Genomic DNA, 27,585 nt, shown 5'->3' with positions numbered 1-27,585 from the left:
TGGTCTTCATAGTCGACTTCGATTGCCGTCGAGTTTTCTTCCGGTAATACTCCTTGCAACTTCTCGGAGCTCGGCCATATGCTGCTCCCTCACTTGTCTTGGAGTGATGCTGTACTTCTTGCACAAGGACGCCGCAGCTGCAGTAGCAATGGCGTGCTGCCCTCCATTTCCCATGAACTTGGTATTCGACCCGGCGACGTGAGTCACGCTGATATGCTTGCCCGCCATCATGAGATTGTCTATGTTGGAGGAATACAGGCAGCGGAATGGAATGTCGTAGTCCTTCCCGTCTCGCTCATCCCACTTCCAGTCCTTAAGGCGAAAATCGTAGTGCTCATGTCCGGAGTAGTGCAGACAGAACGCGCCGCCATTCTGCACCACTGCATCTTCAAATTGTTGATGCGAACGAATGTCCGTTTCCGTCAGAATGTAGTCGCCACGATACCGTTTGAACTCGCCCGTTGCAGCGACGAAAGCAACATGATCGAATTGGAGATTCCGATACTTCTCCGGCTGCATCCTCTTCACGTTGGAGAAGGTACCGAACAGCGCTCGCAGGAGATGGTCACGGATCTCTTCGCCTTGCGTATACATATCCATATCCTGTCCATACTCCCAGAAATGCGTGGCGGGAAGTTTCATTCTTCGACGGACATCGGGCCCCGGGGGTTTCACCACCGGACCTTCGCCGTTGTCGATGCCGGGTTTGACGAGCTGGCCACCGAGGTTGGAGAAGTCTTTTGCGACTTCTGTCGCCCAGGGGACTTCAGGGAAGGAGACGAACTTGTCTGCCATTCGTGTGCGGAAGAACATCGTGTTTCCGTGGTGGTGATAATCGGCTTCCGCAGGGGCCAGGCTTTCACCATAATCTCCATGCGATTCCTGGCCGGACAATGTCTCTGCGCCCGCGAGTAAGCCGAGTGTGACTCTTCCAGAACAGTCGATAAACACGGGGGCGGAAAGTCGAATCTCTTTACCGCTTCGTGCATGTCGTGCATCCACCGAGAGAATCTTTGATCCAGATTTGACTGCATCAAATACGCAGTGTTCGAGGAAGACTTTGACGTTCGCCTCCGCTTTCAGCAATGACAACCCTTTGATGTCACCACTGGGATCACGCTCAGCGATGTCGTCGATGAGAGGTCCTGTAATGCCGCGTGGTCGCAGGCCGCATTCGACGCTTCCATTCCCGCCCAGAACAGGGCGATTGTGGACAAGAGCGACGCGATTCCCGAGTCGAGCGGACGTCAGCACTGCAGCTGCACCCACTATCCCGCCGCCAACGACAACCACATCATAGTGTCCAGCATCTTCCGGCTGATCAGGCAGTCCTAACAGGCGCTTCCTCCATTTCCGCATAGCATCATTCGCAACATTCGGGGGCTCGCTCTTTTCTTTTGTAAAGAAGATAGCATCACACCGCGCCCCGAACCCTGTCAAATCATGCAATACAAGCGGCGCCTTTTCCTTCTTGACTTTGGTAGTCCCGCCGTACTGCCAGCACCAGCCTTCTTTCCCGCTCGCGCCGAACTCCCCAATCACGAAGTTGTTGTAGGAGAGAGTGAACCTTCCGGGATGATGCCTAGGTACCCAGTCCTTGGTGCGCACCCAAATGTGGAACTTGGTTTCCTTCGGAAGAGTGACTATCGTAGTTGCGTCTGCGACTGCTTTGCCGAGGCCGTGAGCTAGGAGGTAAGGCGAGCCCATCTCCAGTTCGAATTGCGAGTCGAGAGTCCAGCCGCCATAGTTATCGAATGCCTCGGCCTCCACGAGGATGCCGGTGGTGGGATACTGTTCCATGTTGATGCTTTGGACTGCGAACAAGAGCAATGCTGTGATGGTTCGGAGGTTATTATAGGCCGTCGGCTCTCAGTAAGTAGTACGGATGAGTGATCAAGACGGCGCAAGACTCGACAACTTTTGTTCGGTTATAGGCTGTGTCTCTTGGGGTTTCGTCCAAACACAACAGTCGCGAGACCACATCGACAACAGTCGTCAGTAGAGTGTCATGGCGGTATCAGTACTGACGATTAGAACGTCAGGACAGATTGTTAAGTTCCATGGCCATTTACCAGAGCCCTCGATTCCAGCCGCGGCTCAAGCTGCGGTCGTCGCGTTGACTTAGTCAGCGGCGAGGCGGAAACGGGAGCTCCCGCTGGATGAGTCCGCGCGCTGGAATCGTCATGCATGTTTGAAATCGAAGACACATCGCCGTCGCCATCGCACACGCCTCATCCCTCCTCTGCCACAACGCCAGCAGCAAGTCCACTTCTCGATGTGGTGCATAATACGGTAGCACCAACTTCTCTCCTACCCGCGCTGTGTGTCACGATGGCCACGATTCTTCGTCGGCCGCACACTGTTGCGCGCACTTCACGACACCTCCTCGATGCCGCCTCATTATCTCAAACGCTCGCAAGGAGACCTGCGTCTTTCCCCCGACCTCCTTTTGCATATGCATGCAGTCGCAGCTATGCCACACCAAAGAAGTCCGACCAAAAGGGCAAGCCGGCCAAAGGCACGGAGCACCTCTATGGCAAATCCTCACCCATGTCCTCGCCACAACCGCCGTCGAGCACGACTCCCGCTACGCCAACTCCCGATGCAGCTCCAAGCCAGCCTCCGCCGACCAACAAGCTTGAGCCCGGCATGGACAAGCTCTCGCAGACCGAGGAGGAAAATCTCGACTACATCATTGATCTGGTGAAGAAAGGGATGCCCAAGTCCATGGCACAGGAGCTGGATGCTGTAGCGTCGCGATTGAAGAAGGAAGGCGTGCCGACCGAGATGCACGAGGTGATGAAAGAGGTGATGGAGAAGGGCATGTCGCCTGGTCGAGCTGCGAAGTTGTGGCGACTCACGGGCCCGCTGGCGCGGCAGCATGTAGAGAGGGAAAAGGAGGAGCAAGCTGCTACTCCACAACAGAAAACCTCGTCCGATCCTGGCCCGCAACAAAACAACATCAAAGGGGAGGAAGGACCTCGCCCGCAAGAGCAAGAGCAACAGGGACAGCAGCAGCGGAATTCAGGCGAGGAAGGGCAGCAAAAGAAGAAGGACGGGCAGAAGAAGAAGTCAGAAGACATGTTTGCCAACATGACCGAGATCAAATTCGACATGAGCAACTTCCTCGTGTCGGCCTTTGTCGCCTATCTGCTCTACCGACTCGTGGTTCCGACTGAGAACAGTCGCGAGATCACCTGGCAAGAGTTCCGAAATACCTTTTTCGACAAGGGACTGGTGGAGAAGCTGGTGGTGATTAACAGCAATCGCGTGCGAGTCTATCTCCATCGCGAGAGTGTGGCCGCCATGTACCCCGAGTCGCCAGCCGCTCAGGCTGGTTTCTTCTACTACTTCTCCATTGGATCCGTGGAGGCCTTTGAGAGGAGAGTGGACGAAGCTCAAGCCGAGCTAGGCATTCCCTCCTCCGAGCGGATTCCAGTCTCCTACCATTCCGAGACTTCTTGGTCTAACACGATCCTTGCCTTCGGCCCGACACTTCTCTTTATTGGCGCCATTCTCTACCTCAGTCGCCGTGCTGCCAGTGGTGCAGGTGGAGGTCAAGGAGGCATCTTTGGCATGGGACGGAGTAGAGCGAAGAAATTCAACCACGAAACGGACATCAAGGTCAAGTTTTCGGACGTCGCAGGCATGGACGAAGCGAAGATGGAGATTATGGAGTTTGTGTCATTCCTCAAAGAGCCTGGCCTCTACCAAAAGCTAGGCGCCAAAATCCCTCGAGGCGCCATTTTGAGTGGACCGCCAGGAACAGGTAAGACTCTACTGGCTAAGGCTACAGCCGGAGAGTCTGGTGTGCCATTCTTCTCGGTCTCTGGTTCTGAATTCGTGGAGATGTTTGTCGGTGTGGGACCTTCACGAGTGCGAGATCTGTTTGCCAACGCGAGGAAGAACACGCCGTGCATCATCTTCATCGACGAAATCGACGCCATCGGCAAGAGTCGTGCGAAGCAGTCTTTCGGAGGTGGTAACGACGAGCGAGAGAGCACGTTGAACCAAATCCTCACCGAGATGGACGGCTTCAATACTTCGGAGCAAGTCGTTGTTCTTGCCGGTACCAACCGAGCAGACGTCCTCGACAAAGCGCTCATGCGCCCTGGCCGCTTCGATCGGCACATCGCCATCGACCGTCCGACAATGGAGGGACGGAAGCAAATTTTCAACGTCCACCTGAAAAAGATTGTCACCCACGAAGACTTGGACCATCTCAAAGGTCGCTTGGCCGCTCTGACCCCCGGTTTCAGCGGAGCCGACATTGCCAACTGCGTCAACGAAGCCGCGCTCATCGCCGCGAGAACCTCGGAAGAGAGCGTGAAGGTTACACATTTCGAGCAAGCCATCGAGCGCGTGATTGGCGGAATGGAGAAGAAGAGTCTCGTCTTGTCTCCCGAAGAGAAGAAGACCGTCGCCTACCATGAAGCCGGTCACGCCATCTGCGGCTGGTACTTCCAGTACGCCGACCCGCTGCTCAAAGTCTCCATCATCCCTCGCGGCTCCGGCGCGCTCGGCTACGCCCAGTACCTTCCCGGCGGAGGCGCCGATGCGGTACTACTCAACATGCGTCAAATGATGGATCGCATGGCCATGACGCTCGGCGGCCGCGTGTCGGAGGAACTACACTTCGACACCGTCACATCGGGCGCGAGCGACGACTTCAACAAAGTCACCCGCATGGCCACCGCCATGGTGACGAAGTGGGGCATGTCGCAGAAGATTGGCTACATCTACTACCCAGACAGCAGCGAGAGTCAAGAAGCGGCGCTGACGAAGCCCTTCTCCGAGCAGACGGGCCGCACCATCGACGAGGAGGTGAAGCGCATCGTCAACGAGGCGTACGAGCAGTGCCGCGAACTGCTCGTCGAGAAGAAGAAGGAAGTCGGGCTTGTGGCGGAGGAGTTGTTGGCTAAGGAGGTGCTGAGTCGCGATGATATGGTGCGCTTGCTCGGCCCGAGACCTTGGGAGAGCAAGGGCGAGTTTGACAAGTATTTCGGCGGGGGATCGACTTCGCCCAAGCAGACGGAGGAGGGTCTTGGGAAGAACCCGGGGGGTATTGGAGACAATGCGCCGTCGGATGCTGGGAGTGGATCTGGTTTGCCGCCTGGGTTGGCGAGGGGTCCGGATCCGGAGGGCGCGCCTAGCTTGTATCGGAGGGAGCAGTAAGGGAGGGGTTGCACTCGGACGGTGTTGGGGGCATACGCTGGTGTTGTGGCGGGGATGGTGTCTGCAAGCGGTGGGCGATGGGCTTGAATACTCCACTATTGTTTGTTTGTGAGTGTACAGCGCATGCATAAGGAATAGAAGCTGTACAATCTATCACCACTATGTATAGGGTTTTCTACATCTATTCAGAGCTCGCTGATGCCATGCGATGGGTGCGTGGTGCATCCACTGAGATCCATTAGGATTCAATTTTGCGCATGCAGCGCCGCCTCGCCTCGCGCAAGACACTCTCCAATCACCTTCCATACTTCCTCCTTCGCTACACCCCTCGGGATCCTCACGCCGGGTCCTCCACCGGCAACAGGCGCAACGACTGTCCGCCCACACTGTGATTGAGCCCTCGCACTCTCCGCCGCCTCGGAATGCGCGCCTTCCGTAATGACATCGACTACATATCGGACTGGCTTTGTCGCGGCGTCTGTGCTGTCGAGGGAGTCAAAGAAGAGGTGCGGTAGGAAGGCGGCGGCTACGGCTAGGGGGTCGTGAACAGGCGGCCCGGAAGTAATAGCGAAGATCTCAGCGTAGGTTTTTGCAAAGAAGGCGAGGATTTCAGCAAAGAGTTTCCGAGTATTAGATGTGGAAGAAGACGAAGAAGCACTACTACCGGCGAGCAGCGAGCTCTGCACTTCCTGCGTCGCGAGGAATTGATGCGTCAAGTCTAATGTAATGAGCGTCGTTTTCGCGGCCAGCACGGGTTTGCTGAAGACGGATTTCGCGGATTCCGGGTCGATGTAGATGTTGAATTCGGCCCAGGGGGTGATGTTGCCGACGCGGTTGTCCGGCGGGGTTGGGGCATTGGTGAAGGCGTTGCCGACGGCGCCGCCCATGATGCTTAGCCCGGCTATGTGCTCGATGAGGTCTGGGTGGGTGGCGAGCAGGAGGGCGGTGGTGGTTAGGGCGCCTGTGGGGACGATCCACGCGGTTCCTTTGGGGGTGGAGATTAGTGCGGCGTACATGGCTTCCACGGCTGTTCTGTCCGTTCGGACGGGCACGGTTGGTGCGGGGAGCACGGTGGTGCCGTCGAGGCCGCTTTCGCCATGGATGTCTGGGGCGTAGACTACGGGGCGGCAGAAGGGGTGCGCGGCGCCGGGGTAGACGGGGATGTCTTCGCGGCCGATTGCTTTAAGGATGGCGCGGGTGTTGTAGGTGGTTTTGTCGAGGGGGGCGTTGCCGTAGATGGTGGAGATGCCGAGCAGGTGGACATCCGGGTGGTGAGCGGCGAGGAGGATTGCAAAGGCATCGTCGTGGCCGGTGTCGCAGTCGAGCCAGATGGGTGTCGCCATTGGATGTAGTCTTTCCCGGTGGATTTTGTGGGGATGGTCAAGAAATGTAGGACGAGCAAGGAATGTAGGGAAATGTTGGTGCCTCAATGCCCAACCCAATGACGCTCAAAGAGAGATTCCGTATCCCTTACCTGAGATGGCTCTCCCACTGAGGAGGAGCTGCAAAATGACTGTGTGTGTGTGTATACGGCGAATACGACAGTCGCCGATCGATGCCCTCATTCCGCCTAGGCCGACTCTCCCCCACCACGGTCAAGCTCAATGTAACGGGGGCGGCGGGTTCCAGAAAGCTGCATGGAAGCCGACTAGCTGCCACACACCACGTGAGGGCGAGGTACCGCGTACCTTAATACTCCCCGACACTGCCGTGGGTATCGACGGGGGGGGTGGTCTGTATATTCCACGGGCATGCACAATCACAGCAGGGCCGAGAATCACGGAGGCGATGTCTAGAAGGGGCGTCTTCCATTCCGCGTGCCCGGGATTTCCTCAAGTGGAAGGTGCAGCGGACGATGGGGGAAATCGGCGCTTGCCATGCACGTAGAGCGAGCGAGTCTAGACCGAGGCCGAGGCTAGTGGCCTGCCGCGCTTTCAATATGGGCCAGATCGGACACGGGAGCCTGGCGAGTCCGGCCTCTCTCTCTCTCTCTTTCTTCAAACGCGACGACGAGAGCGGTCTAAACGTAGCGCACTCCTCATGCACCTAGTCGCCAACAGCGGTGGGAAGATTATTCCCGGCCGGCCGGATGTGTCGCGGCGTACGCCCCCAATCCAGGCATGCAAGCCCCTTGACACCCTCGCCCCGAACATGGGCAATTCTTGGCGAGGCTTGGAGGCGCAAAACAAGGCGGATTTCATACCGCGGCACTTCAAGTCGGCTACACCATCTTGCCTAGATTGTGGAGAGCGACGGGGGTTGGTGGCGGAATGCTTTGCGTGGTTGACGCTTACACCACGCGCGCCGCCCGTTGTTCCTCTTCATCTCCAGCTCCGGCCTTTCCCTTCTGCGGATTCTACCGAGGTGCGTGTCTGCCTGCAAAAACACTCGCGCCTCTCCCAATCCTCCTCCATCTGCCAACGCTTGACTCTGTTGATGATGGCCGCGGCATGTCCAGCAAACCAGGATACCCCATGCCGACGCTCGCCACGGAGCTTCCACTCCACTCATCCCTCAGCTCCACTCGCCGACAGCCTGCATGGTCGAGTAGTATACGTATTTGCAGAGGGATGCGTGGTAGCTCCCGACCCGCCTTGGGGCCTAGACCAGCATCCACTTCACGCGAGTCACTAAACATGCGGAGGTAATCTCCTCTCTCTCACCCGCTCGGGCTCCACCCACCTACCACTACCCGCGCACCCCATCGCCTGACCACGCCAATGAGACACTCGTCTCCGCGTTTTGCATGGGTCGATTGTCCGGAGGAGGCGCTTGTGGAGAAGGCCCTCCTCCCAGTCATGGGATCTATAAGTAGTCGCAACGCCCGCGTGGGTGGTAAGGAGTTGCCTGTGCTTTTCCCTTGCCTCTCTTCTTCCTGCTCGTCGTCTCCAGCATCTCTTAGCCCCTGTCCAGCATCGCTTTCTTCCTCCATCTACTACTCCCCCCACCACCATCATCATGAGCGAAAGCCCCGAGCGCGACCTGTCCAAGGTCGAGACCGGCGTGGACCACAACCACGAGCAACAGCTGCGCAATGTCCTCACCAACACCATGAGCCTCTCCCCCGAGCTCTTCGAGCGCCTCTACCTCTCCCAGCAGACTCGCGTGTCCGGCGAGCTGCGCCGCACCTTTGCCAATCCCACTCCTCTCGGTGTCCTCGGCTTCGCCGTCGCCCTCTTCCCCCTCTCCATCGAACTGAGTGAGTTTGCAGCGGCAAATCCGCCTAAATACAATCAGCCTCAATGCTAACGATTTTGCCTCTCAGTGGGATGGCGATCTTCCGGCGGCGCGGACGGCTCGCAAACCACCACCTGCTCCCTCTTCTTCGGCGGTGCTCTCCTCTGGCTTGCCGGTGCCGGCGAGTTCCTGCTCGGCAACACCTTCCCCACCATCGTCTTCTTCACCTACGGCGCCCACTACTTCACCTACGCCACCACCTTCGTCCCCGGCTACGGCGCCATTGCCTACAGCTCTGGTGGTGATGCCTTCAAGCCCACCGCTCTCTTTGCATCCGGTTTCGGTGAGTCGAAACCCACGCTTCTCCCCATCGTATCAAAAACTAATCCCCCACAGGCTTCTACACCCTCGCCATGGCCTTGCTCTCCTTCCTCTTCATGCTCGGCGCCCTGCGCATCAACGTCGTCTTCGTCGTCGTCTTCTTCTGCGCCACCATCGGCTTCGGCTTCGCCACCGCCGCCAACTGGCACGCCGCCCTCGGCGCCACCGCCATCTCCGAGACGTGCCTCGTCGGCGCCGGCGCCGTCTTCTTCGTCGCCGATCTCGCGGGTTGGTACCTCGGGTTCGCCCAGATTTTCGCCATCATGGAGCTGCCGCTGCCCGATATCCCGGTTGGTGACTTGAGCACTCGCATCAAGCCCAAGAACAGGAAGACTGCGTAAGAGGGTGCTGGGGTGATTGGCAGGAGGGAGATGTGGAGTGGATAGTCTAGTTTATGATTGAGTGAAAATACAACACTTATTGTTGGCGGAGATCTGACGTGCTCAAATGTGAACGACTCATGAGCAATCAACCTTACGATTCCCTCTTGTTTAATGCTTCCAATTCCGTCGGACGATTCCATTCTAGTCTAGACGTTGCAATGCCGCCTGCTCCCCTCGTCGTCGCCCAGAGTCGAATCGATGGAGTAAGGAGTCAGGAAACTTAAGCACCCTGACATTTGTCGTGCCCAATACACCGCTGACAGACAATCATTCTTGTCTTTACCGTCCAGCCCAAACATCTTCTTGGCAAGTGAAGTCGCCAGTTGCCAAAAACTTAATCGCGGAGCTGGGCGTGTTGATCCTGGGGCGGCTCAACAATCGGCGGGAAAACCGGGGGCACGACCTCAGCCTTAGGCAGCTTTCCCCACACTTCTCCGCCCCCCGCCTTCTTCATCAGCGATGACTGCGGGGTACGGAGATCTGGAGATTCGCACTCGTGTCTGCTGCCAGGCGCGCAGCACCCTTATGACGACGCTGGTGGCATCTTGCTTTGTTTGGATCTGATCTGGGCAGCGGTTCCATTAGTTTGGGGCCGCTTGGCTTGCCTGGTAAGCAGGATGTGCTTTTGCTGAGGTCGCTGTTGACGACATTCGATGGCCGAGTCGCATCTTCTACTCTCTTTCGTTACTGCAGCCTCATTACTGGTTATTGGAATATTCTTTTGATACACACGCCCATCGGGGCTTCATACGTTGATCATGGCGGCAACCACCAATGGAGGACCCAAATCCATCCCACTGGTCAAGCTGGACAGCACGCTCTACGACCTCCTCAAAGCCGATCTCAAAGATGGCGAAGAAATGGAGGCTCTCTGCAAACTGAAACCCAACTCCGATCCGCAGTACGGCCACGCGGTGCCCTTTAACGACAAATACATCATCCACTCTGCGCAGGTCAGCACGGCGGAGAACCTCGCTCACTTGCAATTAGAGAACACCAGCCATCTCCTCATGTTCTTCGCAGGCCCGATGCGCGTGCTCTTCATGGGGTCGGAAGGCAATACCGATGACCCAACGCTCAGCGCAGAAGATGTTGGGAAGAATGCCGCGCGCAGCTTCTCCGTTATTCAAGAGAGTCAACGGCCGCGCATCACCACGTTCAAAAACACCGAGGACTTCGTCAAGCGCTACGACGGCGCGCCTATCCGCTGGGGCTTCGCGATGGACTTCGCCGAGCGCCTTCCCAGCCTCGTCCACCCGGAGCTGACGTACAAGCTGAACAGCAAGAAATGGCTGGCCGAGTGCGTGCTGCGCAGCGCCAACGATCGTGTCGTAGACTGCAGCGTCAACTGCAAACAGCACGCCGTGACGGACGAGCTATGGTACCACCGCGGAGCAGACTGCAACGCGTGCGCCGAAGGAGTTAAAGAAGAGATCCAACGCGTGCGGGAAATCCTGCTCCACGCCAAAATCCCCTTTGTCCTCAAACTCACGCAAAGCCTGGCGTCTGTCGGCACGAACATCGTGCAAGACGAGGAGGCGCGCGACAAGCTCGTCGACAGCATGACGCACTACCTCGCCGACTTCCTCCCGCGCATCACCAAGGGGAACCGCCACTTGTACACCACGTCGCTCATCCTGTCCGAATTCGTGCCCGGGCCGACACACGCGCTCAACTTCCACGTCCGGAAGGACGGCAGCGTCGTCTTCCTCGGCGCCTGCAACCAGCTCGCCACGGGCGAAAGCGGGCGCCAATCCACCGCAATCACCTACGCAGACCAACCCAAACTGCAGCCGAAATTCCAATCCACCCTCGACGCTATTGGCAAGGTGTTGTGCGAAGAAGGCTACCACGGCCCCGTGGGCGCAGACATAATGGAAGACCCCGACTCCGGCCGCCTCTTCTGCATCGACCTCAACGTCCGCGTGCCCCTCAGCCTCGTCCTGTACTTACTAAAAGGCCACTTCAACGACCGCTTCGGGTACGGCGTGGCGACGGTGTACGAGTGCACGATGTTGACCATTTCGCGCGAGGAGTTGGAGAGGAAGTTTGAGCGGGAGTTTGCCGAGGCGCGGATTTTGATTTTGGGCGCGGCGCGGATGGGGAAGAAGAAGGTTTGGGCTTTTGGGCTGGTGGTTGCGGGGGAGGATACGGAGGCGATTGAGAAGGTGACGGAGCGGATTTTGGAGGATGAGGCGAAGGAGGATGAGGATGCTGAGGCGGGGGGTGCGTGAACGAGGCATTGCGGGTAGCATTTTGGTTCTATGGAGCTGAAAAGGGTCATGGAGTGTAGTCATTCAGATCTTCCTTAATGTACCGTATGAACCGGTGCGTCTCATCAACTCTCACGCCCGCGCTTTGTCCGGGGTGATGGCGAACAACTTATCAAACATGTTCGTCGGGTCGTACTTTGCCTTCAGCTTCTGCAGCTCGGGGTAGTTGGAGCCGAAGATGTCTTTTGAAATCTCCTCGTATTGCTAGAAGGGCCGTTAGTCTCAGGTCGCTCACCACAACTTCCGGGAAAGAAAAACTCACATCGTAGTTCCCATACAACATCACAGCGCCCTGCTTGCCCCTCACGCCCGCCCCGCCCTCCAAGCCCTCACTCGCCTGCTTGCCCTGCAACTCAATCTCCTCCTTGAACATATTACTCACATCGCGCGCAAACTGGCGACACCGCTTGTCGTTCTCCGCCTGCTTCCACACCGGCATGACGAGACTGTTCAAATGGTGGCCGCGATTGGCGAAACTGCCCGTACTCAGCTCCGCCACCTTGGACGGATCGAACAGCTCCCACGCCACCACCGAGCCCGCCGCATCGTCGCAGGAATCGATGAACTTCTCGAATGTCTCTTTGCAGTCGTTGAAGAACTGCTCGCGCACGGGAAGCATAAACGCCGCGCCCTTCATGCTGCTGCGCAGCCCGTACTCCTGCGGGATCAGCTTGTTGGCCTCGGGGTAGGCGTCCATGCGCATGGCGTTGACGGCTGGGTTGAGGTCGAATAGCGGTTGGAGAAGGGGTTTCGCTTCCTCTTCGGTGCCGTTGAAGACGAGCGTCATGAGGATCATCGTCTCGCCGCCTGCGGGCGGCGGTTTGGCGAAGCCGATCAGGCTGCCGAGCTGGCCTTTGACTTTTGCTTGCGGGCCTTCGGGGGTTTGGTGGATGGTGAAGAGGTCGTTGATGATGGCGACGAGCTTGGTGATGACTTCTGGGGTGGGTGGCTGTGGGGGTTCGTGGTGTGAGTGTTTTGAATTGATGTTAGGGGGAAGGGGAAACGACTTACGAATAGAAGCATGCCCATGTATAGCTCCTTTTGCGGGTAGGCCTGCAAGACGAACTCGGTGACGACGCCAAAGTTCTGCCCGGCGCCGTTCAGAGCCCAGAACAAATCCTCGTTCTCGTGCTTGCTGGCCGTCTTGATCTCGCCGTTGGCAAGGACCACCGTAAACGAGACGGTGTTGTCAATCACCAGCCCCAACCCTCCAGACAAATGCCCATACCCTCCACCAAGAGTCAGTCCACCAACACCAGTATCAGCCACTGTACCCCCAACAGTAGCCAAACCATGCTTCCAAGCCGCAGCATCGACATCCATCCACAACGCACCGCCCTGCACGTGCAGCAGCCGCTTCTCAGCATCAACATCCACACCTCGCATACGCCCTAAATCAATCAACAACCCGCCATTCGTGCTGCTGACGCCGGCGGTAGAATGGCCGCCACACTTCACCGCGAGATCGATGCCATTTTCGCTGGCGTATTTGACTGCGATGGAAACTTCCTGGGCGGTTGTCGGGACAATGGCGACACCCGCCGGCTTCTGAGCAGCGGATGACCACCTGCTGATAGATTTGTCGTAGTCTGCGTCTGATGGGGCGCGGACGTGGGCGTCGGTGCTGGAGAGGAGATCACGCAGTTTATTGATGTCGTCGGGCGTGATGAGACGCTTTGATGGGGCTTTGGAGCTCATGGTTGCTGTGGAATCGTTTTCGAATGGGAAATTGGGGGGTGAAGATAGGAGACGATTCTTGCAAGAGGATGAATAAATCGATAGGATCTCGCTGATGAGAAAGAGGGTTCACATGTCAGCAAGAGAGCTCGCATGAAGGTTGTCGAGCTAATGGACGGAGGAGGGATGGAAGCCTTCCGATCAGCCGCACTCGGCTACTGCACCGCGAGGACTGCCAGGAAAGGTGATTCTGCGGGGCATTACCCACAAAATACAGTATCACGACACGGTCCGACGACGGATATGCGACAGATCGAGCTACCCCTCTACTGAATCGCCTTGGCCTATGAAGTGCCAATGTTGTGTTCTCAGAGGGAAATTCGGCAAGATCCCGGGGTGGAGTTAGAGTCGACGTTCTGCTGCATTGAATACATTTCTCTTCAAACACTATTTGGCCGTCCAACAGATCCGGGCCCTCATAGCCCTGTCTTCTCAAGCAACAGTAGGCCAATTGCAAGTCCTCAACCTCGAGACGACTTTCCTCATGCCTTGGGAGAAGACGGGCTCCCGCACAATTCCCAGCCGATACTCCGCGAAGGCCTTCGGGCCCCGCTCGTAGGTCCTCCTACGCCTCCGCAACCGTCTGCTCGACGTTAACTTGCTCGTAGTCCTGGCCATGTTGCCCGAGAGTCTGATTGCGATTTCGCCGAGTTGACAATAGTTGCGGAGTGTCTCTTCACCATCGGGACTTCGCCGACCGTCTCGCCTGGCTGCTCGAGGACGGCCGCAACGGCTCCTTTCTCCGTTTGGTGATGCGGATGAACAGATTTCTCCATCAACGATACTGGAATGGAAGGCGTGCGCTCCCGTTTGAAGTTGAGACCATAAGGGACCACATTCCGTGGGATGTAAAGTGATACGTCTTCCAGCCCTCTTCACCCCTTCGCAACCTCAACGCGAGCCGTCGCCGTCGTCGCCGTCATCGGCGGAGGGGAGTCATACGGTCCAAGGAAAAGGCCTTCAATGACATCCGAGCACCATAGCGTCAGCTCCTCCGTCAACCAGTGGACAGTCGACTCCTCTGCTGGCGGCGAGGCTTTTGATTTTGTCAGGGCCTTGCCTTTTCCGCGTGACTGCTTGCTGGATGATTTGTCGGTGCTGGATTTTGAGGCTTGGGGTCGTTTTGAGATGGAGCGCGAGCTCAGCGTCAATCGAAGGGTTGGTCGTTCTTGCATGCTGGGTAGGTTTGAGAGATATTGTTCCTCTGGCGGGAATGAATGCACCACTGCAGAAATTGGACGTGGCTCTTTTCCTGCTCTCAATGGTGAAGTCGTGCAGTGAAACGGCAGATCTCGTAAAAAGAAGATTCGTCAGTACTTACAATGCAAACGCCGGCTCAGGTCTCCATCTATATACTACTGTAGCCGCCTCAATGCCAGTGACGTCTAGACAAGATCGCGGCCCAAAACGACATCATCGTGAAACCTTTTTCGTTCTTCCCACACGCCCAGGAGGCGGTGGCGGGTCAAGCGCGAAAATTCGGGCTGCGCTCCGCAAAGACGTCGAAGCTACGTCATAATTCACGTCACGCGAGGTCCTGCTGCTTCGGGGCGATTTGACAGGTACGCGGTTTGCACCTTCCTATTTGACACTTCAATATAATGGACAACATGTGGAGTGTCGTGGAAGTGTCCTTAATTGTCGATGAGATTGCCCAAATGCTGGGATGTGCGTCTGAGCGTGAAGACGTTAGCAGCCACGTAAAATCTAGAGCCCACGCAATCCCCGAAGAGGAAGCGTGAATAGTCAGCCGCAACCTCACCTCCTCCACCTCGCTCAATCAATGCATGGGCCATCGTACCAATGGCGGAGAACACGAAAGCATGAATCGAACAAAATGACCATCACCAAATATACATGAAAACCCAGCCATGCCGCCCCCCTCCGAACCAACATACTCCTTCTCCATCCCCTCTCTGCACGACAATACCCCTCTCCACTGCCGCATCTACCATCCCCAGCACTCCAACCAGCACTCCACATCAGCGCCGCAAAGCGAAAACCACAAATCCCCAACCCGAGCCGCAATCGTCGCACACCCTTACGCACCCTTAGGCGGATGCTACGATGATCCCGTTGTTTTGTCCATTGTCGATGCGCTGGTTCGGGAGGGGGTGGTAGTGGGGACTTTTAATTTTCGGTATTGTCTACTGTCCTGTTGTTCTCGCTTGATGTTTTGTGTGTAGCTGACGAGATTGCGTCTACTCACTAGAGGAGCTGCCGACTCAGCTGGAAGCACATCCTTAAGCGGCAAGGGCGAGCAGGCGGATTACGAGTCGGTGGTGGGGTTGTTGCTTTGCTATTTGCGATCTCTGATCTCGTTGGAGGAAGCACACGATCATGGCGATGCTGGCAATGAGACTGCGGAAGAAAAGCACGGGTTGCAAGGGAACGAGAAGATCGATCTCTTGCTTGCAGGCTACTCATATGGCTCGCTAGTCCTCGCACGACTATCGCCCGTGCAGGAGATCTTACTGCGCTTCGAGGCCGCTGCTGCTACGCCAGGCCAGGCTGTCGCTGAGATTCTTGCCACAGCGAGGAAGCTAGCGAGCGAGACGACGCAACGTCACCTGGACGAACGCAACGCGCACATCACCACTTTCGGCAGCGCCGACCGCAACTCAACAAACAAGAGCCATCCTCACCGCCACCACGTACGACTAAGTGCAGATCTGGCCCACGACACGCTGGAGAAGCTACACTTTAAGCGGCGGAATTCACCGAGAAATCCCTCAGACATCCCCAAACAGACGACAGCAGAGCAGCACCCAACCACCCGCCCGACAATCTCCCCCAGCTACCTCTTCATCTCCCCCGTCATCCTCCCCCTAACACTCTCCATCTGCCCGCCCGGCGCAGTAGCTTCGCTGCCATCGCTCTCCTTCCTGGGCAAAGGGCGGAGTCCTAGTCCTTCTTCTTCGTCGTCTCACTCGTCGGCGCATTACCTGCAGCATCGCACGCTCGCGGTTTTCGGGAATAAAGATTCTTTCACTTCGAGTCATCGGTTGCGACTTTGGGCGGAGAAGCAAAGTAGGGAAGCTGCTGCTGCAGGAACCTCTGATACTGGATTCGAGTGGACGGAGATTGAAGGGGCGGGACATTTCTGGCGGGAGGAGGGGGTCATGGGAGCTTTGCAGAGGAGGGTTACAAGTTGGTGGAAGTGAACAGAAGAGTGATTGCGGGACTGGTATCTATGCATCGTCCTCTGCGTCAGGATCATCACGCCGGGAGAACAGGAGGTCCGGATCGGGATCGGAGTCGGTGCCGTTGCTGAGGCGTCGTCTTGAGGTCTCGTCGAAGCTCTTGTCGAGTTCGAGGATTTCCTGCGCCGATGCGTCATCAACGGACGGTTGATGTGTGTCTTTCTCTGACCTCTGATCACCGCCGGTACCGGGATGAAGCAGGTTTTCCAAGAGCCGCTTCCCGCGGCCCAGAGCATCTAGTTCCGCTCCAATCGCCGCAATGAGAAGATTCCATTTCCGCTCCTGCGCGATGTCGAAGCTGGACTCCAGCTCGTGCATCAGCCGCGCCATGTGCTCCAGAAGGCCTGCCAGTGTTTGCGAATTGTCTTCTGCCGCGGGGGACTCAAGCGGCGAGGCGCCGGACATTTTCGACACTTCCGCTCGCAGTCTCCGCTCGAAATCAGTCACTTGCGTCACCACATCCTTCCATAGCGCAGCGCCATCGTCCAGCGCGCTCTTCTCGTGCTCAATGGCCTGCCTTCGCTCCATACTCATGCCTCGCTCCTCAGTCCAACGCTGTTTAGCCAGCTCAAGCGTCCTTCGCCCTCCACCCGCCGGACTTCCCCCACCCCTCGCATCCGCCGACGATTCCTCCAGCGTGAGAAATTTCCGCACATCCTCCTCCAACAACCGCAAACTAGAAGTATACGACGCCAAGCGCGCCTGCACCGCGTTCTCCACCGCCTCCAACTGCCCGACCAACCTGCGATGCCGCCCCTTCATATCCGCCAACTGCAATTCGACCGCGCTGATTTCCCGCTGCAGCACCTCCGCCTCGTGCCGCAGCCTCTGCGCTCGCACCGTCTCTTCGTCGCCATCTAGAGTGCGTGTCGCTTCGCGTAGCCCGGCTTTCTTCGTCTCCCATTCTGAGATTTGGGAGAGTTTGTCCTCGCTTGCACGCACGTCTTCTTCTGCTTCTGCTATTTCGTCGTCTTTTAGAGTCGATAGGGCGAGCATGGAGGTGTAGATTCCCTTTCTTGCACTTCTTAGACCCGGTTTTGGACGGGCGGCGCGTCTTCTGGCGTGTTGTGAAATGGCGGATCCCGTGCTCCGTGCCGTCGGCGTTGTACTGCCATTAGATGTCTGGTCGTCTGATAGTCCTGCTCCGCCCTCGAGCCCCTTGACTAGTCCCTCCGCTTGAGCGTCGAGGAGGAACTGCAAATCGGCTTCTAGCTCGCTTTGTCTGTCTTGAAGGGGATTGTCGGGGGCGATGACGAGGGATTGGGCGAGTGCTCGAGGGGAGGGGGAAACTTGGGATGGGCTTGAGACGATTGGTGGTGGGATCATGGAGGCGGCCATGGGGGAGGGACTTCGCCAGCGGGGAAGCTCGTAGGGGGAGGCATGCCGTTTGCTGGAGGAGGCTTTGGAGAAGAGGGATCTGTGGTGGAGATGTTAGTTGTGTTTGGGTGTGGAGTGAGGGGTGGAGTGGAGTACCTGTTCATGTTGAGGAGGAGTACTGGAGGTTGGTCATACGTGCATCGTCATTGCGCGCGGTAGATCTCTTGTTCTACCAAGACTTTGTTGTCCCCAAGAGTCCAGGCAGGGTTCATGTCATGCTGACAAGGTGGCATCAAGGAAGGCGGTGACATGAATGTACCTTGCTTGCCCCGGATTCGAGATTCTGGCTGCCTCAGGCGTCAATCTACCCCTCTGCTCCACAACTTCACCTCCTGCGGAAGAGGAATGTCTGTCCAATAGGACTCACCAACACCGCCCATTCTAAGACCCGGTCACAGCTGGAGTATCATGTAAAGCCCTGTCAGCACCAGGTCCAATACTTCGATTCCCAATGGCAACAACATCCCCCCAAGAAGCACCCCGCTTCCTCCTTCTCCTCCCCCCAGCGCCCTCCCCACTAACCACCTCATCCCTCTCCACCGCCTACGCAGAAACCATCACCCAAGTCCTACAAGAAGTCGCCTCACACGCCTCAGAATCACCCAAGGCCGCCGTCCTCGAAGTCGCCCTCGCGTGTCCCCATCTGGTGTCCAAGACGAAGCAGCCGCCCCCCCGGTCATCCCTCTACGCCGCTACGCAGAAGCTCATCGCGGGCGTGTATGGTTTGGTTTGCTCCGTTGCTGCTAAGGAGGGGATCAATGTTGAGGATGCTGATGGAGTCGATGTGAGGGTTTTGCTGGTAGCGTGGAGTGGTGCTGATCATGATGATCAAGTTGATGCGGGGCGGTCTCCGTATGGCGCTGTGACGACTCTGCGGTCGCTGGCGAGGTCGGGCAGGGCGTGGAGATTTGCTTTTGGCGTGGAGACTGCGGAGGGCGAGGCGATGGTGCGAGCTTTTCTCGCCGCCAAAGGCAGCGATGGGGACGAGGTTGTGCGCGTGCCTAGTGGCGGATCAGGTGTCGGGCGGGAACAGTCAACCTCGAACTCCACATCACTCCAACCCAGCAACTCCTCCGGCGCAAACACCCACCACCACGTAGCAGTAGGCGGCACCTTCGACCACATCCACATCGGCCACAAACTCCTCCTAACCATGACCGTCTTCGCCGTCGACGACTCCCCCCCGCAACAACCCGACCACCGCAGCGCCACAATAGGCATAACAGGCGACGCCCTCCTCGTCAACAAAAAACACCGCGAAGTCCTCGAACCATGGGAAGACAGGTACAAAGCCGTCATGACCTTCGTCAACGCCCTGCTCGACTTCTCCCCCCCGGGCTCCGCCGGCCAACGCCACGTCTCCATCCGCGACGACCCGGGCCCGAACGGCAGGTCGATGGACGTGTCGTATCCTTCCGGCCTCGTGGTCAAGTGCACGGAGATTCAGGATGCGTTTGGGCCGACGATTACGGAGGAGGGGATTTCGGCTCTCGTTATTTCGGCGGAGACGAGGGCGGGGGGGAAAGCGGTTAATGATAAGCGGAGGGAGAAGGGGTGGGCGGCGTTGGAGGTGTTTGAAGTCGATGTGTTGGATGCTGGGGAGGAGGCGGGGGCGGGCGCTGTGGAGGGGTTTGAGAGCAAGTTATCGAGTACGGCGATCAGGGAGAAGTTGGTGAAGAAGAGTCGGCAGAGTAGTCTTTGAGAGGCATATGTCTACTCATCTCATCATTCTTGCCTAAGCACCCCAACGCCGCGCTCACTACCGGTGAGTGGTAGATGTAAGTAAATCACACAAGCCGGGTTGGATCATGGGTATACCGCATCTTGCGTCCCAACAATCGATGCACACATTTCAATCCCTTCCTACGCAACGACATGCCCCGCCTCGACAATCACCACATCATCAATCCGCCTCTTCATATCTTCCCCACAACACTCCACCCGCTTCCACGTCATGATGCGCCCGGCATTCGTGTCAACCTCCCACAACCGCATCCGGCGATGCACGCCGCCATACCCCATGTAGCCCCCAAATCCAGAGCCACCGGCATAGCACATCCACGGCCCATGATGCGTCGTCTTCTTATGCGAGTCCTGATCCGGCTGCGCGGCGGGGCGCAAACCGCAGTAATCGTTCGCATGGTCGTGGCCGCAGCCAACGGCCACGACGCCCTCTTGCGCCAGGGCGTCGAAGAAGTGCGAGTTGAAGGCGGGCGCGGTGACGCCTTCTTTCCAGCTGCCGCCTTTTACCACGAGGTTCTCTCTGTCGCCTAGCTCTGGCAGCGGGATGTGGATGAAGGCCATGTCCAGGTGGATGTGCGTGTACTTTGCGTGTGCTTTCGCGGCTTTGAGCTCGGTGGCGGTGCTGCGGAACCATTCGATTTGGCTCTGCTTGACCCAGTCATAGCCCGGGAAGTTCTTCTCGTCGGGCGTCAGGCCATGCGAGTCGAGCAGGTAGATGGTGAGAGCGGAGTGCTGCGAGGGGGAGGGCGCGAGCACTTCGATGTAGTAGTTTCCCACGCCGTCTACGTTGTCCGGCCCGGGTTTCGACAGCGAGTAGGGCAGGGATTGGATGAGGGACATTTGCGCTTCGCGCGACATTGCATACCCGCTCTCGTCGTCGTGGTTGCCGAAGATGGCGGCGTAGGGGATTTTGCGCTCGATGAGCGGGGCGGCGAATTTGAGGATGGCGCTCTGGGCGTCTCGCGCTGCGGGGCCTTCGACTTGGTCGCCGGAGAGGATGACGAGGTCCGGCCTTTCGTCGTCCAGGATGCGTTCTAGAAAGTCGAGCGTGCGCGGGTCGGCTTCGCAGTTTTTGACGGGGCGGTTCTCGGGGCCGATGGCGTCGCGGCATTTCCCCACGCCGGTGGAGAGGTGCATGTCTGACACTTGCAGGATCTTGAAGCGCCCGTTCTTACTCACCCGCGGTTTGGCGGCCACTGCGGCTTTGGGCTGGCCTTGGCGCACCGTCACCCACGCTGTGGGATCCGCGCTGATTTGGAGGGGCAATTGAGCTACGGTCCAGCCTTGCCGCGGCTCGACGGCGTCCGCGCCGAAGAGTACATCGACCGCAGTCACCACTCTGCTGGAGTCCGAGTCGTGTCTCTTGGCACTTCTCAGAACCCATAATCCGCCCGACCGGCTCTCCCATCCCTTCTCCCCATCACTGGACCCCGGATTGACTTTGGAAACAGCCACTCCGACCACCACTTTATCGTCATCTTCCAACTGCTCCTCCTGCTTCCGCTGCACATGCACGAACGCGCTCTGCAGCCAGCCGGTGTTCAAGTACAGGTCCTTCTCGATCCTGTGCCATTTATCGGGATCCAAGCGACATGACGAGAGCGGGTTGGCAGACGAGCAGGTCGCGAGGGTGATGTCGGTGATGACGCTGCCGGCGTGGTGGATGGGGAGGTGGTTGTGCAGGGAGTTGGGCAGCACTCGGTAGCGGGCGTCGGCGACGAAGAGGAAGAGGAAGATGACGCCGGCGAAGGCGAGCAGTTGGAGGAGTTGGCGCTTCTCGCGCGTGTTAGCGGGCATTGGGTGAGGGGACGGGGGTGGAGGCCTACGAGTTTCCGCGTCATCTTGCCTGCTGTGGTTCCCCGAGAGCTGCACGCTTCTCGGAGATTGGAGTGAGGTTAGGGAGGCACGGCAGAGCAGCACGACGCCATCTTGCGGCGAGGAGAGTGGGAAAGGAAACTGGAACTCGGGTGTCTCTGATTTGTCTGCCTGACGAAGTTGGAAGGTACAATTAGAGTTACGTAGAGCGGAGGTTAGGGACCAATCGGAGTGTTTCCTCCGAGTTTCCCTGGAGAAGCAATCCAAGAAAGTTGCACGTGAAGATTGCCCTGCGACATCACCACTCCGCCTACATCTCCAATCTCTCCATCACGTCAAGAGTTCATGTGGAAGACATGGCGCGCCCCTCACCGCGCATCATGTCTCCTCCATCCCGCCCGCCGCACCCACACCTCCGATACCCGCCCCTTCGCCGCGGGTGACATCCTCCTCCTCCGCCAAAAGCTCGACCAAACCGCGCCTCCGATCCTCACGCGCCCGCTGAAAAGCGGCCTGCAACTGCACACCCACAAAGGCGTGCTGAACCACGACGACATCATCGGCAAGCGCGTGCGCGATGTCGTCAGGACTGCGCCGCTGCGGTCGGGCAAAGCTGGGACGGAGTATAGATTGCATCACGTCAAGTTGGAGGAGTATGTGCGCTTGAGTCGCAGGCTTGTCACGCCTATTTATCCCGCCGATGCGAATCTCATCGTCGATTTACTCGATCTTCACGTCGTGCCGTACAGTGGCAACACACCCGCTAATGACGGCAATGAGCGGCTGGAAATCCTCGAAGCAGGAACCGGCCACGGCGCTCTCTCCCTCTACCTAAGCCGCGCAATCCACGCCGCCAACCCTCCTCCCCCAGAAGCACCAGGTGACGAAACAGTCTTGGATGAATGGAAAGCAACCCGCCGCGCCATCCTCCACACAATCGACTGCTCCGCCAAATTCTCCAACCACGCCTCATCCATCGTCGCCGCTTTCCGCCGCGGAATGTATCACGCCAACATTGACTTCCACGCCACGGACGTGAGCGCCTGGACGGCTAAAGCCCTCGCATTAAGGAACCAGCTGCCCTTCCTCGCGCACGCCTTCCTCGATCTTCCCAATGCGGATACGCATTTGGGTATTGTGGCGCGCGCGCTGCGAACGGACGGCTGCTTGATTGTGTTCAACCCGAGCATTACGCAGATTCTGGACTGTGTGCGGCGCATTCGCGAGGAAGGGATTGGATTGGAGATGGAGAATGTGCTTGAGTTGGGGATTAATGGCGGTTCGGGCGGGAGGGAATGGAACGTAAGGGCTGTGAAGCCTAGGGGCAAGAAAGTAGTGGACGAGGAAAGTGATGATGGGGAGATGGCTGCTGGGATTGTCGAGAGCAGCGATGGAGAAGTCGACGGTCCACCGCGCGAAGAGGCCGTGCGTGAAGAATCGAATGCCTCCGACGATTGGAAGACAATCTGTAGACCCAAAGTCGGCGATCGCATCGTTGGCGGCGGCTTTCTGGGAATCTGGAGGAAGCGTCGCGATATGCGAGATGATTGATAGAGAGCGCATCTACGCGCTGCTGTCTTTCTCAATCTAGATCTTATCAGTCTAGGACTCAGACCTTTACTCAACCCCTGCTCGCCACCGCTTCTTCCCAAGAATCTACGCTCGAACGCATAAACAACAAAACCATCCCTTCGCTTTATGCCCAAGACCCATGTCCACCTCACTCATCAACCACACTCTCACCCTCACTAGCAACCTCACTCCCCGTCTCTTCATCATGCCCCTCTCCATCTTCAAACGGCGCAACCTCCTTCCCATTCTCCCCCGACCTCTCCTCCTCGCTCCCGAGTTCTTCATCGTCAAAGAAGACTTGCGACTGCCGCTTGAACTCCTCAAACACATTACTTCTCCGCCGCTCAGGGCTCGCTTGCTTGCGAAGATCAGTAGCCGACGAGCCAGCGGATGACATGGCTTTTGTCGGAGAAGCGGTGGAGGAGTGACGCGGGGAGAACCAGGAAGTGAGGCGTGTACCGATAGAGGGGGATTTGGCGCGTGCTGCTTCTATCGATGGGGAGGCGGAGCCATCAGGTTGACGGTGGCGAACGTTTCTCTGACGGGGTAGAGCTTGCTGTTGCGTGATTGTAGCGGTGTCGAGATCGGCGAGTGACTCTACGTCGACGACGCCATTGTTATTCCTAGCATGGGCGAGGAGTTGTTCGAGGTCTTCTTCGCTGATGACGTTGCGGAGCCTTTTTTCTCTTGGCTGGTTTGTCTCTGATGCAGCGGGTAGCGACGAGGGGCGAGTCGCGATACGTGCATCCTCGATGACCTTCTCAATCGCCATGCGGTTGGAGATGAACTTCAGCTTCGGCCACGCGGCCAGCTGTCCGGCGTGAATCATGCGAGCGAGACGCTGCATCGTGGGATCGGAGAGGATGTAGTAGAAGTCGCTGAGGAGGGATTTGGGCCAAATGGTGATAATGCCGCTGAAGCGCTGCAACCAGATTTCGCTCCAGTCTTGGCCTAGTGGGCGCGGGAGGAGTTCGAGGTGGCGCAGGACTTTGAGCCATTTGGTCAGATCGAGTTTGATGTATTGCTCGATTGCAGAGCCGAGGAAGCCGCCGCGCCAGCCCCGACCGCGGCGATGCGTTACTGGACGACCGACGGTGCCTCTTGATGAGAAGAAGAATAGGTTGATGTGCGGGTTGACTTGGCTGACGATGGGGAAGTTGACGTTGAAGTGGAGGTTGAGGGCTTTCAACGGAATATCGGTGCGAAGTGAGCCGTCTTTCCACTTATGCCCGAAGCTGAATGGCTCCAATTTGCCATCGCGGTTCTTTTTCATCAACACCACGGGGTTGAGAATGCCAGGCACGGCCGCTGAAGCAAGCACAGCCGACCAAATCACACAGTCCGGTGCGGTCAAGTAGTTTGCTAAGATGGTCGGTGAATGAGGATCGGAAGGCACACAGGTGACGTTCAAGATGCGACCTGTACGCTGGTATGCCTCCAGAAAAGTCATACTGCCACGGCAGAACCAGGAGCATCGCTTGGCCCAATCGACATTGTCGAAACGCGCGCCAGTCTTCCACCAGCGGGGCAACCAGACGGTGAGTGGATCACTGCAGGCCGTGATGCGGTATGCCAACGCCGGCACGAGAAGCTTCTTCAATTCTTCGTCCGTCCTCGTCGCCAACACTGCAGCAACCAGTGCACCGCCTGACGTTCCTGTAATGATTTTCGGCAAAAGATTTGCGTCAAGTAGCGCCTTTGCAATGCCCGCGTGGTAGTATGCGAATGCCGCTCCGCCACTCAAACACAATGCTGTGCGACCAAAGTTCGTGCCCAGATGTTTTGTGAGGCTTCGTTTCTCCTCCCGCGTCAGCTGCCCGCTGGCGAAGAGGAATTTCAAGCTCGTGGACATTTCATCGATGTAGTCTTGCACCAATGTCTTCGTTCCGTAGTACGTCTCGCAGTACAGACGGGGGTTCTCGAATCCCGCAAAGTTGTGCTTGATGCAGTCTTCCGCCAACTCGACCATTACGTCCACAGCGCGCTGACCCCCGATCCTATTCCGAGGACCATGCTCCTCCTTCTCCGCTTGTCGTCTCGCTTTTCTCATTCGATCCCTTGCTCGTCGAATCGTTCGGTCGTCATAATACGCATACTCGTCTTGGTCTTTGAATGCGTCGCTGCCCAAGTACTTGTCCAGCTCTTTCGCCCCCTCCACCCAATCCTCATACGACACACTCTTGCGCAGACTCTTTCTCAACCGGTCTCTCTTGCCCCTCCACGTCACATATCGCTCATAGGCGTAGATGTAGAAGCGGGTGAGCATGTACGCAACTCCCAAGAACAGCAACCAGCCCAGGACGAAGAAGAGGAGTGGGTACTTGACGAGGCCATATGTCCAGCCTTCTCTCGTCTCGTCTTTTCCTCTGCGGGGCTTTTTCCGCCGCTTGCCTTTCCTGTTGGCGTATGGTCCATTCTGCTGACCCTTGACGCTCTGATGCACGGGTTTCCAATCGTTCAAGGCGGTGATGAATTCGACTTGCGAGCGGTTGGGGTTGGTCAAGTCCTCCTCCGAAGGGGATATCTCCGGGGCGGAGAGGGCGGCGGCAAAGGCGTCGATGTCGGCTTGGGAGTAGAACTCGGTGTCGTAGTCGGGAAGGTTGTGGTAGTCCCAGGCATCTCGATCTTCCACCGTCGGCCCATCGGTGGCCTTATCGACGTCTGCCATGCGAGGACTGGACTAGAGGGCGAGTCATGGATAGGAATGCTGTAGGCGGGGAGGAACGTAGGGTGTACAGAGAGAAGACCGAGGCCGTGGTGGGCGACACGTCGCTTGCATGTGACGTAGATTGGTTAGTCAGGTGAACCGCCGTTTGAAATGGGAAAGTCTAAAAGCGTCGGGTGAATGTGCTTGGCAAAGCCTGACTTCACTTCCTCCCGGAGCATCGCAGCGGGGCAAACACCATGATGAAGATGCTACTACACTGGTAGAAACAGCTCTCAACCCTTCTGTAGGCTTGCTGCGTACAGATTTGCAACTCACGCAGGCTTGGAGCTGAGCGAGGTGGGCTCTGGTTCCGTTTGCTTTGCTTCACAAGCATGACCATGAATGGCCTCTGCAGATGTTGAAATGGTCGTGCGATGCCGTGCAAGGGGAAGTATAGACAAACAACTGCAAGTATGCAAGTCAGCAAGTCTCTCACCCACTCGTCACAATGAAGATGGCCACCTTGAAATCGGTGACTGCGCCCAGAACGAAACGCCGCGCAGGACGGAAAACAAAGAAAACGCCGGATGAAAGGGATCAAAAGAAACCGAGAATGCACTCACTGATGTCAGTGTCAATCAGTGCGCTCGCTGCCGCCAGGACGATGTTCGCTGCGTCTACTCCGGAGATCCATCCGAAGTACACATTCGGTCCGCTCCATCGGATGTGACTTGAGGAGAAGTGCGAAAGCCGAAATCCACGGGGACAGTGCACAGACATCACCATGCGGCGTCGCGGCGTGGCTGTGAGCAAACCCACCCCCATCTTGCTCCATGAAAAGGGGCCAATAAGTGCGCGACGACTTCAAACACACTGACGTCAAGCTCGCAATGCTGGCACCGATCCCAGATCAAAAGCAAGTCATAGTGAGAGCCAATTCAAAAAGAAGACACCACCCCTCGAACCCGGGACGCGCGAAAAAATGAGGCCTCCGGCTATTCTCGACATTGGATTTTGCACGTGGAGGCCGATCTGAAACCGGCCCTGCACATTCGCCCTACAACACGCTATGGTTGATCATTAGACTTTCATGGGGATCGCGGTTTTAAGCTCTTTCTCTGACAAATGGCGGCAACTTTTCAACGCTCGAATGGTCTACTGTTGGTACCCGATGTCATTGGAAGCACAAGCGCTCGCCGAACTTATATACCCTGGCTTTGGCGAGGCGAGGTTTAGCCGGGCGCTTCCATGTGCTTCTCTTTCACATGTGATTCTTTCCATCGTGCCCAGAGTTACGCATGTCTGCGATTGCTTTTTGGTCGAGCGGTTTCGTTTTGCTGCGCGGAGTCTGTGCGCTCGCTGTTGATTGCAGTTTCTCCTCGTGGATTCTGTTCATGCGCAATCTCCTCGAAGCAGCACAGTCAGGGCCTTCCTTTCCCGGCGACCACCTGCTCAGAACCGCCGAATGAGGGACGTTTGACCAGCGTCACAGCTCGAAACCGCGCACATGTCAACAAGTCGGAGTTGCTTGCTCATCATGGAACATCGCAGCAAGCACTACTCGCTTCTGAAGACTACTTCACTTGCACTGCCGCTTTACTTGAATCTCACTTCACATCAATCCTCCCCAACCCAAGGCGAGGAATCTCAGCGATGTGGTAACTCCGCCAGGGTTTGAGAGCCCACCGCACAATGAAGACATCCAAGGTCTACCGGAAAAGTCAATGTGCTAGTGCAGACAGTCGTCGAGGCCAATCGTACGGAGGATGGCGAAGTTTCAGCTACTAACGAATATCTGGCAGTGCGTGCTCTTCCGCTGGCATTGATGGCGGCGGCTTCATCTTGCTAAAGAGCACATGCGGTGCCACCCAAGGAGAGAATACGATGGCGGGGGGGGGGGATTGCCGCATATCCGTTCAGCAGAAGTCCGACAGACATACTGCAATGGCATAGCGAGAATTCAACAGGCCTGCGAATATTGAATGCGGATATCTCGATGCATACAGAGGGAGGCCTAGCCCTCACCATTGGCGACATTACCGTATCGTTATTAGGAAACCAGATCCGCGTAGCCTATAGCCTCAATGCAACCTTGCGTAAAA

General features: G+C 57.3%; 12 protein-coding genes across 12 annotated transcripts; 6 read left to right on the top strand and 6 right to left on the bottom strand.

Moving 5' to 3' along the window:
- Positions 1-6: 6 nt before the first annotated feature.
- On the bottom strand, positions 7-1,800 carry BDY17DRAFT_245916 (FAD dependent oxidoreductase-domain-containing protein; the record flags this gene model as incomplete). The annotated part of the gene is made up of 1 exon (XM_033730674.1): positions 7-1,800. The coding sequence occupies one exon, from the start codon at positions 1,798-1,800 to the stop codon at positions 7-9; it is 1,794 nt and encodes a 597-aa protein (XP_033593061.1).
- A 531-nt stretch (positions 1,801-2,331) lies between these two features.
- Positions 2,332-5,175, top strand: BDY17DRAFT_315293 (peptidase family M41-domain-containing protein; the record flags this gene model as incomplete). Its single annotated transcript, XM_033735897.1, has 1 exon — positions 2,332-5,175. The coding sequence occupies one exon, from the start codon at positions 2,332-2,334 to the stop codon at positions 5,173-5,175; it is 2,844 nt and encodes a 947-aa protein (XP_033593060.1).
- A 245-nt stretch (positions 5,176-5,420) lies between these two features.
- On the bottom strand, positions 5,421-6,521 carry BDY17DRAFT_245577 (Inosine/uridine-preferring nucleoside hydrolase domain-containing protein; the record flags this gene model as incomplete). The annotated part of the gene is made up of 1 exon (XM_033730643.1): positions 5,421-6,521. A coding segment is annotated over one exon (1,101 nt), but the record flags the coding sequence as incomplete, so codon positions are not given.
- A 1,503-nt stretch (positions 6,522-8,024) lies between these two features.
- On the top strand, positions 8,025-9,207 carry BDY17DRAFT_291589 (plasma membrane ammonium transporter). The gene is made up of 3 exons (XM_033732682.1): positions 8,025-8,374; positions 8,441-8,695; positions 8,749-9,207. The coding sequence occupies exons 1-3, from the start codon at positions 8,134-8,136 to the stop codon at positions 9,072-9,074; spliced, it is 822 nt and encodes a 273-aa protein (XP_033593058.1). The 5' UTR covers positions 8,025-8,133; the 3' UTR covers positions 9,075-9,207.
- A 382-nt stretch (positions 9,208-9,589) lies between these two features.
- On the top strand, positions 9,590-11,368 carry BDY17DRAFT_291587 (uncharacterized protein). Its single transcript, XM_033732681.1, has one exon. The coding sequence runs from the start codon at positions 9,875-9,877 to the stop codon at positions 11,348-11,350; it is 1,476 nt and encodes a 491-aa protein (XP_033593057.1). The 5' UTR covers positions 9,590-9,874; the 3' UTR covers positions 11,351-11,368.
- Positions 11,316-13,310, bottom strand: BDY17DRAFT_79917 (uncharacterized protein). Its single transcript, XM_033738720.1, has 3 exons — positions 12,401-13,310; positions 11,652-12,338; positions 11,316-11,593 (listed from the first exon to the last, which is right to left on the bottom strand). The coding sequence occupies exons 1-3, from the start codon at positions 13,085-13,087 to the stop codon at positions 11,462-11,464; spliced, it is 1,506 nt and encodes a 501-aa protein (XP_033593056.1). The 5' UTR covers positions 13,088-13,310; the 3' UTR covers positions 11,316-11,461.
- A 1,687-nt stretch (positions 13,311-14,997) lies between these two features.
- BDY17DRAFT_321275 (Alpha/Beta hydrolase protein) lies at positions 14,998-16,290 on the top strand (the record flags this gene model as incomplete). The annotated part of the gene is made up of 2 exons (XM_033736596.1): positions 14,998-15,266; positions 15,339-16,290. The coding sequence occupies 2 exons, from the start codon at positions 14,998-15,000 to the stop codon at positions 16,288-16,290; spliced, it is 1,221 nt and encodes a 406-aa protein (XP_033593055.1).
- Positions 16,291-16,317: 27 nt separating this feature from the next.
- Positions 16,318-17,667, bottom strand: BDY17DRAFT_321274 (uncharacterized protein; the record flags this gene model as incomplete). Its single annotated transcript, XM_033736595.1, has 1 exon — positions 16,318-17,667. The coding sequence occupies one exon, from the start codon at positions 17,665-17,667 to the stop codon at positions 16,318-16,320; it is 1,350 nt and encodes a 449-aa protein (XP_033593054.1).
- Positions 17,668-17,912: 245 nt separating this feature from the next.
- BDY17DRAFT_79884 (uncharacterized protein) lies at positions 17,913-19,488 on the top strand. Its single transcript, XM_033738719.1, has one exon. The coding sequence runs from the start codon at positions 18,158-18,160 to the stop codon at positions 19,406-19,408; it is 1,251 nt and encodes a 416-aa protein (XP_033593053.1). The 5' UTR covers positions 17,913-18,157; the 3' UTR covers positions 19,409-19,488.
- BDY17DRAFT_79871 (Metallo-dependent phosphatase-like protein) lies at positions 19,489-21,496 on the bottom strand. Its single transcript, XM_033738718.1, has 2 exons — positions 21,276-21,496; positions 19,489-21,222 (listed from the first exon to the last, which is right to left on the bottom strand). Exons 1-2 carry the CDS (start codon positions 21,288-21,290, stop codon positions 19,570-19,572), a joined length of 1,668 nt encoding a protein of 555 aa, XP_033593052.1. The 5' UTR covers positions 21,291-21,496; the 3' UTR covers positions 19,489-19,569.
- A 113-nt stretch (positions 21,497-21,609) lies between these two features.
- Positions 21,610-22,815, top strand: BDY17DRAFT_315272 (S-adenosyl-L-methionine-dependent methyltransferase; the record flags this gene model as incomplete). The annotated part of the gene is made up of 1 exon (XM_033735895.1): positions 21,610-22,815. One exon carries the CDS (start codon positions 21,610-21,612, stop codon positions 22,813-22,815), a length of 1,206 nt encoding a protein of 401 aa, XP_033593051.1.
- An 8-nt stretch (positions 22,816-22,823) lies between these two features.
- On the bottom strand, positions 22,824-25,627 carry BDY17DRAFT_291579 (acyl transferase/acyl hydrolase/lysophospholipase). The gene has a single exon (XM_033732680.1). The coding sequence runs from the start codon at positions 25,502-25,504 to the stop codon at positions 22,985-22,987; it is 2,520 nt and encodes an 839-aa protein (XP_033593050.1). The 5' UTR covers positions 25,505-25,627; the 3' UTR covers positions 22,824-22,984.
- Positions 25,628-27,585: the final 1,958 nt, after the last annotated feature.

Source organism: Neohortaea acidophila, assembly GCF_010093505.1.
Source record: "Neohortaea acidophila strain CBS 113389 unplaced genomic scaffold BDY17scaffold_2, whole genome shotgun sequence".
NCBI lineage: Eukaryota > Fungi > Ascomycota > Dothideomycetes > Mycosphaerellales > Teratosphaeriaceae > Neohortaea > Neohortaea acidophila.
This window is presented reverse-complemented; position numbering and strand designations above follow the sequence as displayed.

Excerpts from the sequence above, each read along its gene's own strand:
- BDY17DRAFT_291579 (XM_033732680.1), bottom strand. The coding sequence starts at position 25,504 with ATGGCAGACGTCGATAAGGCCACCGATGGGCCGACGGTGGAAGATCGA.
- BDY17DRAFT_79917 (XM_033738720.1), bottom strand. The coding sequence starts at position 13,087 with ATGAGCTCCAAAGCCCCATCAAAGCGTCTCATCACGCCCGACGACATC. Across the intron at positions 12,339-12,400 it reads ACATGGGCATGCTTCTATTC|CCACCCACCCCAGAAGTCAT; the intron begins GTAAGTCGTTTC and ends GAACCCCCACAG. Across the intron at positions 11,594-11,651 it reads TGTTGTATGGGAACTACGAT|CAATACGAGGAGATTTCAAA; the intron begins GTGAGTTTTTCT and ends CGGCCCTTCTAG.
- BDY17DRAFT_291587 (XM_033732681.1), top strand. The coding sequence starts at position 9,875 with ATGGCGGCAACCACCAATGGAGGACCCAAATCCATCCCACTGGTCAAG.
- BDY17DRAFT_79884 (XM_033738719.1), top strand. The coding sequence starts at position 18,158 with ATGGCAACAACATCCCCCCAAGAAGCACCCCGCTTCCTCCTTCTCCTC.
- BDY17DRAFT_291589 (XM_033732682.1), top strand. The coding sequence starts at position 8,134 with ATGAGCGAAAGCCCCGAGCGCGACCTGTCCAAGGTCGAGACCGGCGTG. Across the intron at positions 8,375-8,440 it reads CCCCCTCTCCATCGAACTGA|TGGGATGGCGATCTTCCGGC; the intron begins GTGAGTTTGCAG and ends TTTGCCTCTCAG. Across the intron at positions 8,696-8,748 it reads TCTCTTTGCATCCGGTTTCG|GCTTCTACACCCTCGCCATG; the intron begins GTGAGTCGAAAC and ends AATCCCCCACAG.